The 16,701-nt window shown below is 38.0% G+C and overlaps 1 protein-coding gene across 1 annotated transcript in view; it reads left to right on the top strand.

The window, feature by feature from the left end:
* The window catches only part of LOC143245868 (TATA box-binding protein-associated factor RNA polymerase I subunit C-like), a 34,144-nt gene that overhangs the window by 1,885 nt on the left and 15,558 nt on the right, over positions 1-16,701 (top strand). Inside the window, exons 4-5 of the mRNA XM_076492124.1 lie at positions 15,226-15,778; positions 16,541-16,679. Of these exons, the coding sequence (XP_076348239.1) occupies positions 15,226-15,778; positions 16,541-16,656 (669 nt within the window). The 3' untranslated portion in view covers positions 16,657-16,679. The remainder of the gene's footprint in view (positions 1-15,225; positions 15,779-16,540; positions 16,680-16,701) is intronic.

Here is a 16,701-nt window from a genome sequence, read left to right as displayed (position 1 = left end):
GCGTTCCTGGTCAAATGTCTGTAGTTTTCCGATAAGTAAACATTTATCACAATTATAGCTTCCAAGGCTTGTAGTACACTGACTGTAGCAACCAAACTATATGCTGTTGCTGTTTCTTGGCATGTCAGTTTATAAACTATAAGGCAAGATTATCAAAAGTTTATTTGGTCCAACAATGTTGAAGATATGCAAGTGCTTTCATAAAACATGTATTGTTGATTTTACTCTTCAGAATCTCCTAAAACTTTAACAAACAAGCAGGTCTTGCACAATACATATTTAACAATATATGTTACGTCCATTAAACCGAAACAAGCGTATACATTAAAATAAATGTTTGACACTGTTGAGTCTTTGAAATTAAATGCTTTTTTTATGCTAATAGTACCAACACACTAAACAACTGTTTACTAACTAAATAATTCACCTGAGAACAAAGGATAATAACATCCAAAGAAGCAGACAATTTCCTATAACTGTTGCAATTTGTCTGGCCTTCTAAATATGCAGTGATTATTGTTAAAAATTCAGCAAAGCTGATTGATGTGTTTCTTGTGGAAATAAAGCTTGTAGTAAAAGTAAAATTGACAATTCTGTGTACAGAAAACAATATGGTATGGAATTTGATAGATTAAAACTTTGGCTTCAATATGATATGTTTCCTTCTCTTACAAAATAGCATTTCTCAACTACTGCTGCCCGATTTCAGTGCAACTTTTCAACACATGCCACTTATCTCCATTCTATTGTTCTCTTTGACTTAACTGTTATGTTGCAGGTTTGGTTCATGCACACTATAAAGATTTCGTGTTTTGTAGGACTGCAAGAAGTTCTCTCTAGTGGTTTTTGTTTGTTTTATAAGTATGATCTTCCTGGACCGTACAATCATCTACCAACAAAAGTAAAATAGGCAGAGATTGCTGCATATGTCAGATGCTCTGCTTTTCAAAGTAAGATACTGCTATCACTAGTTGTGCTGTGTGTGGTGAGGTACTCTTCTGGACTCTCCAACATATTCCTTCCTCCTTTTCTTCTAATGGAGTATGGAAGTCCTTATCAATCTGTAGCCACTGGGTGGTGGGCTATGGAGGCCTGTCCTTCTGAGTGACAAATTGCACTACTCAGTTGAGAGAGTTGGGTGGTGGCATTTTGCAGGCATTGATGGTGTATTGCATGTGTATCTGTTATTACAGTTTGCCCCTCAAACTGAAACATTCTCCTCTGGATATACATTCCCTGTGTGTCCAGAGTTGCTCGGAGATGTCTTGGTTAAGTATGTCCTTACATGTATGCTGGTTGGTATTTTCTTCCTTCTGCAGACTTAATAATAAATGACTACTGCTGCAGTCTGTCTTCCTATCTTCTGCTAGATGTCAGTTCCCAACTGATCTGATATTGGTTGTTTTAGAAATCCAGGCAAGCAGAAATGTTTTTTGGTGTGGTAGTTCCTCTTTATTACCATTTTCCATTTTGAGGTGAAGAGGTAGGTGATCCTTTATGTACCAAAGAACTTATGTACCACTCCAGATTATTCCTGATATTGGATGAAGTTGAACTACCACTACGGTCTGTTGTGCCTTAGACATTTGACACCCAGAATTCCCATTCATCAGTTGTACAAATTGTCAGATTACTTCATGTTTTTGAGTCTTTTTATAAGTCATAAAAACAGAGTAAACCTGCATCAGGTGTCGTCACGATCTTTTGCTGAGGTGTGATGTGTTTTCTTTTGGTTCCACACCTCCTGTTCTCTCTTTAGGCACTTCCAAAAAGGTGGTAATCCTTGTGAACCCTTCACCAGTTCAATGTAGATCAAGATATTGTATTGGAAGTTACCGTTTCCCTGACTGAAAATGTATTTCCAATAGATACTTGCGTCATCTCACATTTCCCACCCATCCTTCTCACTTTTGATGATATATGATGTTGGTCTTCTGACCAATCTTGAAATGATTAACAACTTCAGTTGTGAAGAGAGAGCTGACTATAATAGGAGTGGAGTTTAGCTCCTGTTAGTGGAGAACTGCTGCATGGGTATGCAGAAATGGGAGATGGCACTGTGGTGCCAAGCTCTACATTTACACCAATAGATGGCATTGCCAGTTGAGAAAAAATATTTTGTGAAAGAGGTAAGAAATACATTTTAGTGTAGGATAATTCTGATTTTCTATTGGTTATAAATAATGTAGTAGTAAACATCAGAGAAAACTCTTGGCTATTTGTGAAAGGCGGGATGTGATGGGTGGACATGTCAAGAAAGTTTTAATTTTCTGTTTTATGGTCACTTAACCAAATAAAATTGAAGTCTATAAAAATAATGTTTTTCCTGAGTGACAACAATATGAAAATGAATAATTTGTGTTAAATTTCATACCAATCAGAGGAGTAGAGAATAAATTAGAAATAGACATACCTAGAGAAGAAGTGTCCCAATTTTCACACTAGGGTGAAATTGAAGATTTAAAACTGATTTATTAACCATGTTTTTATGTTAAATTTATTTGTATACATTCATAATAAAGTAGTTTAAGTTTTGATTGTAAGTCAAAAAAATCACGGCGTGCGCTTTGATTTGTCTTTAGAATTCAATAAATTGTATTTAAACACAGGTGTTTTTCAAGACAAATCAATTAAGTAAACTTATATTACAGGGGTAGTAAAATGAACAGAGAGTATACAAAATACTTGTTGATTTTGTGTTAACCCTTTGATTATGGATAGTGTAATATCAGTAAGATTCTGTTTTGTTTGTGAAATCTAACAAATTCTGATTTAACAGTTTCACCTCTCTGACTTCAATACTGTTCTTGATATAAATGTTGGATGTGTCTAAAATCTATTTCTGTATGTGTGTTCTTAAAACAATGGCGAGAAGAATGTTGATGGGCAGGATGTATTGAGAGCCTGCATGTGCACAATTATATTTTTATTTTAATATATGTTCCACCATATTTAGTGAATCTGAAATACACAGACGTTCAATATACGTCTTTTGGTTAAAGTTGGACATATTATTATTATTCTTTTCTGTCATGAAATAAATTTGTTTTAAAATAAAAAGTTAAAGCTAATAGTTGGAAGGTATTCTGTGAGCCTTTTAAGAGTAAACCTAGGTGATACCAAAGGTGTGACCACTGTAGACATGTTATCTAGCTGAAGTTAGAGATTTAGGTACTGTGTACATGTTCTCTAGCTGATACCAAAGGTTTGATTACTGTGTACATGTTGTCTAGCTGATACCAAAGGTTTGATTACTGTGTACATGTTGTCAAGCTGATACCAAAGGTTTGTGTACTGTGTACATGTTGTCTAGCTGATACCAAAGGTTTGTGTACTGTGTACATGTTGTCTGGCTGATACCAAAGGTTTGATTACTGTGTACATGTTGTCTAGCTGATACCAAAGGTTTGATTACTGTGTACATGTTGTCTAGCTGATACCAAAGGTTTGATTACTGTGTACATGTTGTCTAGCTGATACCAAAGGTTTGTGTACTGTGTACCTGTTGTCTAGCTGATACCAAAGGTTTGTGTACTGTGCACATGTTGTCTAGCTGATACCAAAGGTTTGTGTACTGTGTACATGTTGTACAGCTGATACCAAAGGTTCGATTACTGTGTACATGTTGTCTAGCTGATACCAAAGGTTTGTGTACTGTGTACAGGTTGTCTGGCTGATACCAAAGGTTTGATTACTGTGTACATGTTGTCTAGCTGATACCAAAGGTTTGATTACTGTGTACATGTTGTCAAGCTGATGCCAAGGTTTGTGTACTGTGTACATGTTGTCTAGCTGATACCAAAGTTTGTGTACTGTGTACATGTTGTCTGGCTGATACCAAAGGTTTGATTACTGTGTACATGTTGTCTAGCTGATACCAAAGGTTTGATTACTGTGTACATGTTGTCTAGCTGATACCAAAGGTTTGATTACTGTGTACATGTTGTCTAGCTGATACCAAAGGTTTGTGTACTGTGTACCTGTTGTCTAGCTGATACCAAAGGTTTGTGTACTGTGCACATGTTGTCTAGCTGATACCAAAGGTTTGTGTACTGTGTACATGTTGTACAGCTGATACCAAAGGTTCGATGACTGTGTACTGTGTACATGTTGTCTAGCTGATACCAAAGGTTTGTGTACTGTGTACAGGGTTGTCTGGCTGATACCAAAGGTTTGATTACTGTGTACATGTTGTCTAGCTGATACCAAAGGTTTGTGTACTGTGTAAATGTTGTCTAGCTGATACCAAAGGTCTTGATACCATTACTGTGTACATGTTGTACAGCTGATACCAAAGGGTTTGTGTACACTGTGTACATGTGTGTCTCTAGCTGATACCAAAGGTTTGATTACTGTGTACATGTTGTCTAGCTGATAGCCAAAGGTTTGATTACTGTGTACATGTTGTACAGCTGATACCAAAGGTTTGATTACTGTGTACATGTTGTCTAGCTGATACCAAAGGTTTGATTACTGTGTACATGTTGTCAAGCTGATGCCAAAGGTTTGTGTACTGTGTAATGTCGTCTTGCTGATACCAAAGGTTTAATTACTGTGTACATATCTTCTAGCTGATACCAAAGGTTTGTGTACTGTGTACATGTTGTACAGCTGATACCAAAGGTTTGATTACTGTGTACATGTTGTCTAGCTGATACCAAAGGTTCGATTACTGTGTACATGTTGTACAGCTGATACCAAAGGTTTGATTACTGTGTGCATGTCTTCTAGCTGATACCAAAGGTTTGTGTACTGTGTACATGTTGTACAGCTGATACCAAAGGTTTGATTACTGTGTACATGTTGTCTAGCTGATACCAAAGGTTTGATTACTGTGTACATGTTGTCTAGCTGATACCAAAGGTTTGTGTACTGTGTACATGTTTTCTAGCTGATACCAAAGGTTTGTGTACTGTGTACATGTCTTCTAGCTGATACCAAAGGTTTGTGTACTGTGTACATGTTGTCTAGCTGATACCAAAGGTTTGATTACTGTGTACATGTTGTCTAGCTGATACCAAAGGTTCGATTACTGTGTACATGTTGTCTAGCTGATACCAAAGGTTTGGTTACTGTGTACATGTTGTCTAGCTGATACCAAAGGTTTGATTACTGTGTACATGTCTTCTAGCTGATACCAAAGGTTTGATTACTGTGTACATGTTGTCTAGCTGATACCAAAGGTTTGTGTACTGTGTACATGTTGTCTAGCTGATACCAAAGGTTTGTGTACTGTGTACATGTTGTCTAGCTGATACCAAAGGTTTGATTACTGTGTACATGTTGTACAGTTGATACCAAAGGTTCGATTACTGTTTGCATGTTGTCTAGCTGATACCAGAGGTTTGATTACTGTGTACATGTTGTACAGTTGATACCAAAGGTTTGTGTACTGTGTACATGTCGTCTTGCTGATACCAAAGGTTTGATTACTGTGTACATGTCTTCTAGCTGATACCAAAGGTTTGATTACTGTGTACATGTTGTACAGCTGATACCAAAGGTTTGATTACTGTGTGCATGTCTTCTAGCTGATACCAAAGGTTTGTGTACTGTGTACATGTTGTACAGCTGATACCAAAGGTTTGATTACTGTGTACATGTTGTCTAGCTGATACCAAACGTTTGATTACTGTGTACATGTTGTCTAGCTGATACCAAAGGTTTGTGTACTGTGTACATGTCGTCTAGCTGATACCAGAGGTTTGATTACTGTGTACATGTTGTACAGCTGATACCAAAGGTTTGATTACTGTGTACATGTTGTCTAGCTGATACCAAAGGTTTGATTACTGTGTACATGTCTTCTAGCTGATGCCAAAGGTTTGTGTACTGTGTACATGTTGTACAGCTGATACCAAAGGTTTGATTACTGTGTACATGTTGTCTAGCTGATACCAAAGGTTCGATTACTCTGTACATGTTGTCTAGCTGATACCAAAGGTTTGATTACTGTGTACATGTTGTCTAGCTGATACCAAAGGTTTGATTACTGTGTACATGTTATACAGCTGACACCAAAGGTTTGATTACTGTGTGCATGTCTTCTAGCTGATACCAAAGGTTTGTGTACTGTGTACATGTTGTACAGCTGATACCAAAGGTTTGATTACTGTGTACATGTTGTCTAGCTGATACCAAAGGTTTGATTACTGTGTACATGTTGTCTAGCTGATACCAAAGGTTTGTGTACTGTGTACATGTTGTCTAGCTGATACCAAAGGTTTGTGTACTGTGTACATGTTGTCTAGCTGATTCCAAAGGTTTGTGTACTGTGTACATGTCTTCTAGCTGATACCAAAGGTTTGATTACTGTGTACATGTTGTCTAGCTGATACCAAAGGTTTGTGTACTGTGTACATGTTGTCTAGCTGATACCAAAGGTTTGTGTACTGTGTACATGTTGTCTAGCTGATACCAAAGGTTTGATTACTGTGTACATGTTGTACAGCTGATACCAAAGGTTTGTGTACTGTGCACATGTTGTCTAGCTGATACCAAAGGTTTGCTTACTGTGTACATGTTTTCTAGTTGATACCAAAGGTTTGATTACTGTGTACATGTTTTCTAGTTGATACCAAAGGTTTGATTACTGTGTACATGTTGTCTAGCTGATACCAAAGGTTTGATTACTGTGTACATGTTGTCTAGCTGATACCAAAGGTTTGATTACTGTGTACATGTTGTACAGCTGATACCAAAGGTTCGATTACTGTGTACATGTTGTCTAGCTGATACCAAAGGTTTGATTACTGTGTACATGTTGTACAGCTGATACCAAAGGTTTGATTACTGTGTGCATGTCTTCTAGCTGATACCAAAGGTTTGTGTACTGTGTACATGTTGTCTAGCTGATACCAAAGGTTTGATTACTGTGTACATGTTGTCTAGCTGATACCAAAGGTTTGATTACTGTGTGCATGTTGTCTAGCTGATACCAAAGGTTTGTGTACTGTGCACATGTTGTCTAGCTGATACCAAAGGTTTGCTTACTGTGTACATGTTTTCTAGTTGATACCAAAGGTTTGATTACTGTGTACATGTTGTCTAGCTGATACCAAAGGTTTGATTACTGTGTACATGTTGTCTAGCTGATACCAAAGGTTTGATTACTGTGTACATGTTGTCTAGCTGATACCAAAGGTTTGATTACTGTGTACATGTTGTCTAGCTGATACCAAAGGTTTGTGTATTGTGTACATGTTGTCTAGCTGATACCAAAGGTTTGTGTATTGTGTACATGTTGTCTAGCTGATACCAAAGGTTTGATTACTGTGTACATGTTGTACAGCTGATACCAAAGGTTTGATTACTGTGTACATGTTGTCTAGCTGATACCAAAGGTTTGATTAATGTGTGCATGTTGTCTAGCTGATACCAAAGGTTTGTGCACTGTATACATGTTGTCTAGCTGATACCAAAGGTTTGTGTACTGTGTACATGTTGTCTAGCTGATACCAAAGGTATGATTACTGTGTACATGTTGTCTAGCTAATACCAAAAGTTCGATTACTGTGTGCATGTTGTCTAACTGATACCAAAGGTTCGATTACTGTGTGCATGTTGTCTAGCTGATACCAGAGGTTTGATTACTGTGTACATGTTGTACAGCTGATACCAAAGGTTTGTGTACTGTGTACATGTCGTCTTGCTGATACCAAAGGTTTGATTACTGTGTACATGTCGTCTTGCTGATACCAAAGGTTTGATTACTGTGTACATGTCTTCTAGTTGATACCAAAGGTTTGTGTACTGTGTACATGTTATACAGCTGATACCAAAGGTTTGATTACTGTGTACATGTTGTCTAGCTGATACCAAAGGTTTGATTACTGTGTACATGTTGTACAGCTGATACCAAAGGTTTGATTACTGTGTACATGTTGTCTAGCTGATACCAAAGGTTTGATTACTGTGTACATGTTGTCTAGCTGATACCAAAGGTTTGTGTACTGTGTACATGTTGTCTAGCTGATACCAAAGGTTTGTGTACTGTGTACATGTTGTCTAGCTGATACCAAAGGTTCGATTACTGTTTGCATGTTGTCTAGCTGATACCAGAGGTTTGATTACTGTATACATGTTGTACAGCTGATACCAAAGGTTTGTGTACTGTGTACATGTCGTCTTGCTGATACCAAAGGTTTGCTTACTGTGTACATGTCTTCTAGCTGATACCAAAGGTTTGTGTACTGTGTACATGTTGTACAGCTGATACCAAAGGTTTGATTACTGTGTACACGTTGTCTAGCTGATACCAAAGGTTCGATTACTGTGTACATGTTGTCTAGCTGATACCAAAGGTTTGATTACTGTGTACATGTTGTACAGCTGATACCAAAGGTTTGATTACTGTGTGCATGTCTTCTAGCTGATACTAAAGGTTTGTGTACTGTGTACATGTTGTACAGCTGATACCAAAGGTTTGATTACTGTGTACATGTTGTCTAGCTGATACCAAAGGTTTGATTACTGTGTACATGTTGTCTAGCTGATACCAAAGGTTCGATTACTATGTGCATGTTGTCTAGCTGATACCAGAGGTTTGATTACTGTGTGCATGTCTTCTAGCTGATACCAAAGGTTTGTGTACTGTGTACATGTTGTACAGCTGATACCAAAGGTTTGATTACTGTGTACATGTTGTCTAGCTGATACCAAAGGTTTGATTACTGTGTACATGTTGTCTAGCTGATACCAAAGGTTTGATTACTGTGTACATGTTGTCTAGCTGATACCAAAGGTTTGTGTACTGTGTACATGTTGTCTAGCTGATACCAGAGGTTTGATTACTGTGTACATGTCATCTTGCTGATACCAAAGGTTTGATTACTGTGTACATGTCTTCTAGCTGATACCAAAGGTTTGTGTACTGTGTACATGTTGTACAGCTGATACCAAAGGTTTGATTACTGTGTACATGTTGTCTAGCTGATACCAAAGGTTTGATTACTGTGTACATGTTGTCTAGCTGATACCAAAGGTTTGTGTACTGTGTACATGTTGTCTAGTTGATACCAAAGGTTTGTGTACTGTGTACATGTTGTCTAGCTGATACCAAAGGTTTGATTACTGTGTACATGTTGTACAGCTGATACCAAAGGTTCGATTACTGTTTGCATGTTGTCTAGCTGATACCATAGGTTTGATTACTGTGTACATGTTGTACAGCTGATACCAAAGGTTTGTGTACTGTGTAATGTCGTCTTGCTGATACCAAAGGTTTAATTACTGTGTACATATCTTCTAGCTGATACCAAAGGTTTGTGTACTGTGTACATGTTGTACAGCTGATACCAAAGGTTTGATTACTGTGTACATGTTGTCTAGCTGATACCAAAGGTTCGATTACTGTGTACATGTTGTACAGCTGATACCAAAGGTTTGATTACTGTGTACATGTTTTCTAGCTGATACCAAAGGTTTGTGTACTGTGTACATGTCTTCTAGCTGATACCAAAGGTTTGATTACTGTGTACATGTTGTCTAGCTGATACCAAAGGTTCGATTACTATGTGCATGTTGTCTAGCTGATACCAGAGGTTTGATTACTGTGTACATGATGTACAGCTGATACCAAAGGTTTGTGTACTGTGTACATGTCGTCTTGCTGATACCAAAGGTTTGATTACTGTGTACATGTTGTCTAGCTGATACCAAAGGTTTGATTACTGTGTACATGTTGTACAGCTGATACCAAAGGTTTGATTACTGTGTACATGTTGTCTAGCTGATACCAAAGGTTTGTGTACTGTGTACATGTTGTCTAGCTGATACCAAAGGTTTGTGTACTGTGTACATGTTGTCTAGCTGATACCAAAGGTTTGTGTACTGTGTACATGTTGTCTAGCTGATACCAAAGGTTTGATTACTGTGTACATGTCTTCTAGCTGATACCAAAGGTTTGATTACTGTGTACATGTTGTCTAGCTGATACCAAAAAGGTTTGTGTACTGTGTACATGTTGTCTAGCTGATACCAAAGGTTTGTGTACTGTGTACATGTCGTCTTGCTGATACCAAAGGTTTGATTACTGTGTACACGTCTTCTAGCTGATACCAAAGGTTTGATTACTGTGTACATGTTGTACAGTTGATACCAAAGGTTTGATTACTGTGTGCATGTCTTCTAGCTGATACCAAAGGTTTGTGTACTGTGTACATGTTGTACAGCTGATACCAAAGGTTTGATTACTGTGTACATGTTGTCTAGCTGATACCAAACGTTTGATTACTGTGTACATGTTGTCTAGCTGATACCAAAGGTTTGTGTACTGTGTACATGTCGTCTAGCTGATACCAGAGGTTTGATTACTGTGTACATGTTGTACAGCTGATACCAAAGGTTTGTGTACTGTGTACATGTCGTCTTGCTGATACCAAAGGTTTGATTACTGTGTACATGTCTTCTAGCTGATGCCAAAGGTTTGTGTACTGTGTACATGTTGTACAGCTGATACCAAAGGTTTGATTACTGTGTACATGTTGTCTAGCTGATACCAAAGGTTCGATTACTCTGTACATGTTGTCTAGCTGATACCAAAGATTTGATTACTGTGTACATGTTGTCTAGCTGATACCAAAGGTTTGATTACTGTGTACATGTTGTACAGCTGATACCAAAGGTTTGATTACTGTGTGCATGTCTTCTAGCTGATACCAAAGGTTTGTGTACTGTGTACATGTTGTACAGCTGATACCAAAGGTTTGATTACTGTGTACATGTTGTCTAGCTGATACCAAAGGTTTGATTACTGTGTACATGTTGTCTAGCTGATACCAAAGGTTTGTGTACTGTGTACATGTTGTCTAGCTGATACCAAAGGTTTGTGTACTGTGTACATGTTGTCTAGCTGATACCAAAGGTTTGATTACTGTGTACATGTTGTACAGCTGATACCAAAGGTTCGATTACTGTTTGCATGTTGTCTAGCTGATACCAGAGGTTTGATTACTGTGTACATGTTGTACAGCTGATACCAAAGGTTTGTGTACTGTGTACATGTCGTCTTGCTGATACCAAAGGTTTGATTACTGTGTACATGTCTTCTAGCTGATACCAAAGGTTTGTGTACTGTGTACATGTTGTACAGCATGTTTGTACTGTGTACATGTTGCTAGCTGATACCAAAGGTTTGATTACTGTGTACATGTTGTCTAGCTGATACCAAAGGTTTGATTACTGTGTACATGTTGTACAGCTGATACCAAAGGTTTGATTACTGTGTACATGTCTTCTAGCTGATACCAAAGGTTTGTGTACTGTGTACATGTTGTCTAGCTGATACCAAAGGTTTGATTACTGTGTACATGTTGTCTAGCTGATACCAAAGGTTTGATTACTGTGTGCATGTTGTCTAGCTGATACCAAAGGTTTGTGTACTGTGCACATGTTGTCTAGCTGATACCAAAGGTTTGCTTACTGTGTACATGTTTTCTAGTTGATACCAAAGGTTTGATTACTGTGTACATGTTGTCTAGCTGATACCAAAGGTTTGATTACTGTGTACATGTTGTCTAGCTGATACCAAAGGTTTGATTACTGTGTACATGTTGTCTAGCTGATACCAAAGGTTTGATTACTGTGTACATGTTGTCTAGCTGATACCAAAGGTTTGTGTATTGTGTACATGTTGTCTAGCTGATACCAAAGGTTTGTGTATTGTGTACATGTTGTCTAGCTGATACCAAAGGTTTGATTACTGTGTACATGTTGTACAGCTGATACCAAAGGTTTGATTACTGTGTACATGTTGTCTAGCTGATACCAAAGGTTTGATTACTGTGTGCATGTTGTCTAGCTGATACCAAAGGTTTGTGCACTGTATACATGTTGTCTATCTGATACCAAAGGTTTGTGTACTGTGTACATGTTGTCTAGCTGATACCAAAGGTTTGATTACTGTGTACATGTTGTCTAGCTGATACCAAAAGTTTGATTACTGTGTGCATGTTGTCTAGCTGATACCAAAGGTTTGATTACTGTGTGCATGTTGTCTAGCTGATACCAGAGGTTTGATTACTGTGTACATGTTGTACAGCTGATACCAAAGGTTTGTGTACTGTGTACATGTCGTCTTGCTGATACCAAAGGTTTGATTACTGTGTACATGTCGTCTTGCTGATACCAAAGGTTTGATTACTGTGTACATGTCTTCTAGTTGATACCAAAGGTTTGTGTACTGTGTACATGTTATACAGCTGATACCAAAGGTTTGATTACTGTGTACATGTTGTCTAGCTGATACCAAAGGTTTGATTACTGTGTACATGTTGTACAGCTGATACCAAAGGTTTGATTACTGTGTACATGTTGTCTAGCTGATACCAAAGGTTTGATTACTGTGTACATGTTGTCTAGCTGATACCAAAGGTTTGTGTACTGTGTACATGTTGTCTAGCTGATACCAAAGGTTTGTGTACTGTGTACATGTTGTCTAGCTGATACCAAAGGTTTGATTATTGTTTGCATGTTGTCTAGCTGATACCAGAGGTTTGATTACTGTATACATGTTGTACAGCTGATACCAAAGGTTTGTGTACTGTGTACATGTCGTCTTGCTGATACCAAAGGTTTGATTACTGTGTACATGTCTTCTAGCTGATACCAAAGGTTTGTGTACTGTGTACATGTTGTACAGCTGATACCAAAGGTTTGATTACTGTGTACATGTTGTCTAGCTGATACCAAAGGTTTGATTACTGTGTACATGTTGTCTAGCTGATACCAAAGGTTTGATTACTGTGTCGTGTTGTTTAGCTGATACCAAAGGTTCGATTACTGTGTGCATGTTGTCTAGCTGATACCAGAGGTTTGATTACTGTGTACATGTTGTACAGCTGATACCAAAGGTTTGTGTACTGTGCACATGTTGTCTAGCTGATACCAAAGGTTTGCTTACTGTGTACATGTTTTCTAGTTGATACCAAAGGTTTGATTACTGTGTACATGTTGTCTAGCTGATACCAAAGGTTTGATTACTGTGTACATGTTGTCTAGCTGATACCAACGGTTCGATTACTGTGTACATGTTGTCTAGCTGATACCAAAGGTTTGATTACTGTGTACATGTTGTCTAGCTGATACCAAAGGTTTGTGTATTGTGTACATGTTGTCTACTGATACCAAAGGTTTGTGTATTGTGTACATGTTGTCTAGCTGATACCAAAGGTTTGATTACTGTGTACATGTTGTACAGCTGATACCAAAGGTTCGATTACTGTTTGCATGTTGTTTAGCTGATACCAGAGGTTTGATTACTGTATACATGTTGTACAGCTGATACCAAACGTTTGTGTACTGTGTACATGTTGTCTAGCTGATACCAAAGGTTTGATTACTGTGTACATGTTGTACAGCTGATACCAAAGGTTTGATTACTGTGTGCATGTCTTCTAGCTGATACCAAAGGTTTGTGTACTGTGTACATGTTGTCTGGCTGATACCAAAGGTTTGATTACTGTGTACATGTTGTCTAGCTGATACAAAAGGTTTGTGTACTGTGTACATGTTGTCTAGCTGATACCAAAGGTTCGATTACTGTGTGCGTGTTGTTTAGCTGATACCAAAGGTTCGATTACTGTGTGCATGTTGTCTAGCTGATACCAGAGGTTTGATTACTGTGTACATGTTGTACAGCTGATACCAAAGGTTTGTGTACTGTGTACATGTTGTCTAGCTGATACCAAAGGTTTGTGTACTGTGTACATGTTGTACAGCTGATACCAAAGGTTTGATTACTGTGTACATGTTGTCTAGCTGATACCAAAGGATTGATTACTGTGTACATGTTGTCTAGCTGATACCAAAGGTTCGATTACTGTTTGCATGTTGTCTAGCTGATACCAGAGGTTTGATTACTGTGTACATGTTGTACAGCTGATACCAAAGGTTTGTGTACTGTGTACATGTTGTCTTGCTGATACCAAAGGGTTGATTACTGTGTACATGTCTTCTAGCTGATACCAAAGGTTTGTGTTTGTGTACTGTGTACATGTTGTACAGCTGATACCAAAGGTTTGATTAGTGTGTACATGTTGTTTAGCTGATACCAAAGGTTCGATTACTGTGTACATGTTGTTTAGCTGATACTAAATGTTTGATTACTGTGTACATGTTGTACAGCTGATACCAAAGGTTTGATTACTGTGTGCATGTCTTCTAGCTGATACCAAAGGTTTGTGTACTGTGTACATGTTGTACAGCTGATACCAAAGGTTTGATTACTGTGTACATGTTGTCTAGCTGATACCAAAGGTTTGATTACTGTGTACATGTTGTCTAGCTGATACCAAAGGTTTGATTACTGTGTACATGTTGTCTAGCTGATACCAAAGGTTTGTGTACTGTGTACATGTTGTCTAGCTGATACCAGAGGTTTGATTACTGTGTACATGTTGTACAGCTGATACCAAAGGTTTGTGTACTGTGTACATGTCATCTTGCTGATACCAAAGGTTTGATTACTGTGTACATGTCTTCTAGCTGATACCAAAGGTTTGTGTACTGTGTACATGTTGTACAGCTGATACCAAAGGTTTGATTACTGTGTACATGTTGTCTAGCTGATACCAAAGGTTTGATTACTGTGTACATGTTGTCTAGCTGATACCAAAGGTTTGTGTACTGTGTACATGTTGTCTAGCTGATACCAAAGGTTTGTGTACTGTGTACATGTTGTCTAGCTGATACCAAAGGTTTGATTACTGTGTACATGTTGTACAGCTGATACCAAAGGTTCGATTACTGTTTGCATGTTGTCTAGCTGATACCATAGGTTTGATTACTGTGTACATGTTGTCTAGCTGATACCAAAGGTTTGTGTACTGTGTACATGTTGTCTAGCTGATACCAAAGGTTTGTGTACTGTGTGCGTGTTGTCTAGCTGATACCAAAGGTTTGTGTACTGTGTACATGTTGTCTAGCTGATATGAAAGGTTTGATTATTGTGTACATGTTGTACAGCTGATACCAAAGGTTTGATTACTGTGTACATGTTGTTTAGCTGATACCAAAGGTTTGATTACTGTGTACATGTTGTCTAGCTGATACCAAAGGTTCTGATTACTGTGTAACGTGTTGTCTAGCTGATACCAAAGGTTTGTGTACTGTGTATATATTGTACAGTTGATAACAAAGGTTTTAAAAAGCAGATAATCATAATTATAACATATTGTTAGGTGGTTTTTTCATACCTTTATATAATATATAGTTTCACTCTTTCAGGTGCTTTTGTGGAAACACTGTCTAAATACCAAACCATGTTATTGCTCAGTAGTATCTTTGGTGCCTGAACAAAGTAGAGGTGAATTGATAGCACTCCTGGGGTCACAGGAAGGAGCCCAGACATCAGTTTTCCATTTGAAAACTTCTGGTTGTAACACAGTACAGCCTCAGTCCTTGTCCCCACCATGGTATCTGTCACAGCCAGAAGATATGGTGAAGTTATTAAAAGTTCAGGGCTTGTGTTCAAACCACACCGTCCAACAGAGACTTCAGGCACCGTTGACTGGAGTGTGTTCCATTCCTCACACAGATTCTTCTGGGTTCACGGCTTTTCAGTTGACGCCTTTTTGTGACTTATTCTTTCAAGACTTTTATGCTGACAGAGTTTCTGAAGATAAAACCTTCAGTGCAAGTGCTGGTTGTCCTCTTACAACACCTTTGTCTGTCATTGATGAGTCTAACAGGTGGATCAAAACTGCAAAAGTGAAGGATCACAGTGATATAAAGAAAACTAAGTCATTCAAGAGGGTGGATTTCACAGAAGAATTTATGGGTAAAGATCTTGTATATCTGAATGAAGCTGTTATGCGATTATGATGTGAGGTACATCAGGTTAGATTTCATTAAGTTTAGATGGGATGTTTAGAAAGTGATTCAATGCTTAAATTCCATAGCCTAAAATCTACCAAATTCTCCTAAAACAAAACTGCGAATTATGGTGATTGTAGTGACTAATGCTTTCCTGTAAATGAAATAGTAATAAATTAAAGAAAAAATTGAGCTGTTATTTTAGTAAACTGTGTTTAGTGTGTTATGTTTTCAGTTTGTTTATGTTACTTGATATTCCTTACAAAGTCTGTTCAGCCCGGCATGGCCAAGCGTGTTAAGGCGTTCGACTCGTAATCTGAGGGTCGCGGGTTCGCATCCCCATCGCGCCAAACATGCTCGCCCTTTCAGCTGTGTGGGGCATTATAATGTGACAGTCAATCCCACTATTCATTTGGAAAAGAGTAGCCCAAGAGTTGGCAGTGGGTGGTGATGACTAGCTGTTTTCCCTCTAGTCTTACACTGCTAAAATAGGGATGGCTAGCGCAGATAGCACTTGTGAAGCTTTGTGTGAAATTCAAAAACAAACAAACACGTTAGAATATTTTTCTAATTTTGCTTTGTTCCTTCTTTATTGTAACGTGAATTCAACTTTGTAATACAAGATTAATGTGAATATAAGACATGCTTTCCAACTGTAATGTTTAAATTAGTAAGATGATAAGGTAACACTAAGGTTACATGTTATAAACTATGTTTTAATTTGTAGCATTAAAAGAAAGAAAACCTCGAGCTAAAGATTGCTCCTACTGTGAAGGGAGGTTGGACGAGAGCCAGAAGAAACAGTGGATGCGAGAGTTTGTCCTTCGTGCGGCCTTGATGTAAACCAGAGCAAAAGGATTCTAGAGGTAATGTTTAGTTTTGTGCTTT

Source organism: Tachypleus tridentatus, chromosome 3 (genome assembly GCF_004210375.1).
Source record: "Tachypleus tridentatus isolate NWPU-2018 chromosome 3, ASM421037v1, whole genome shotgun sequence".
Taxonomy (NCBI): Eukaryota; Metazoa; Arthropoda; class Merostomata; order Xiphosura; family Limulidae; genus Tachypleus; species Tachypleus tridentatus.
Note: the sequence above shows the minus strand (reverse complement) of the source record. Positions and strands in the feature narration are given on the sequence as shown.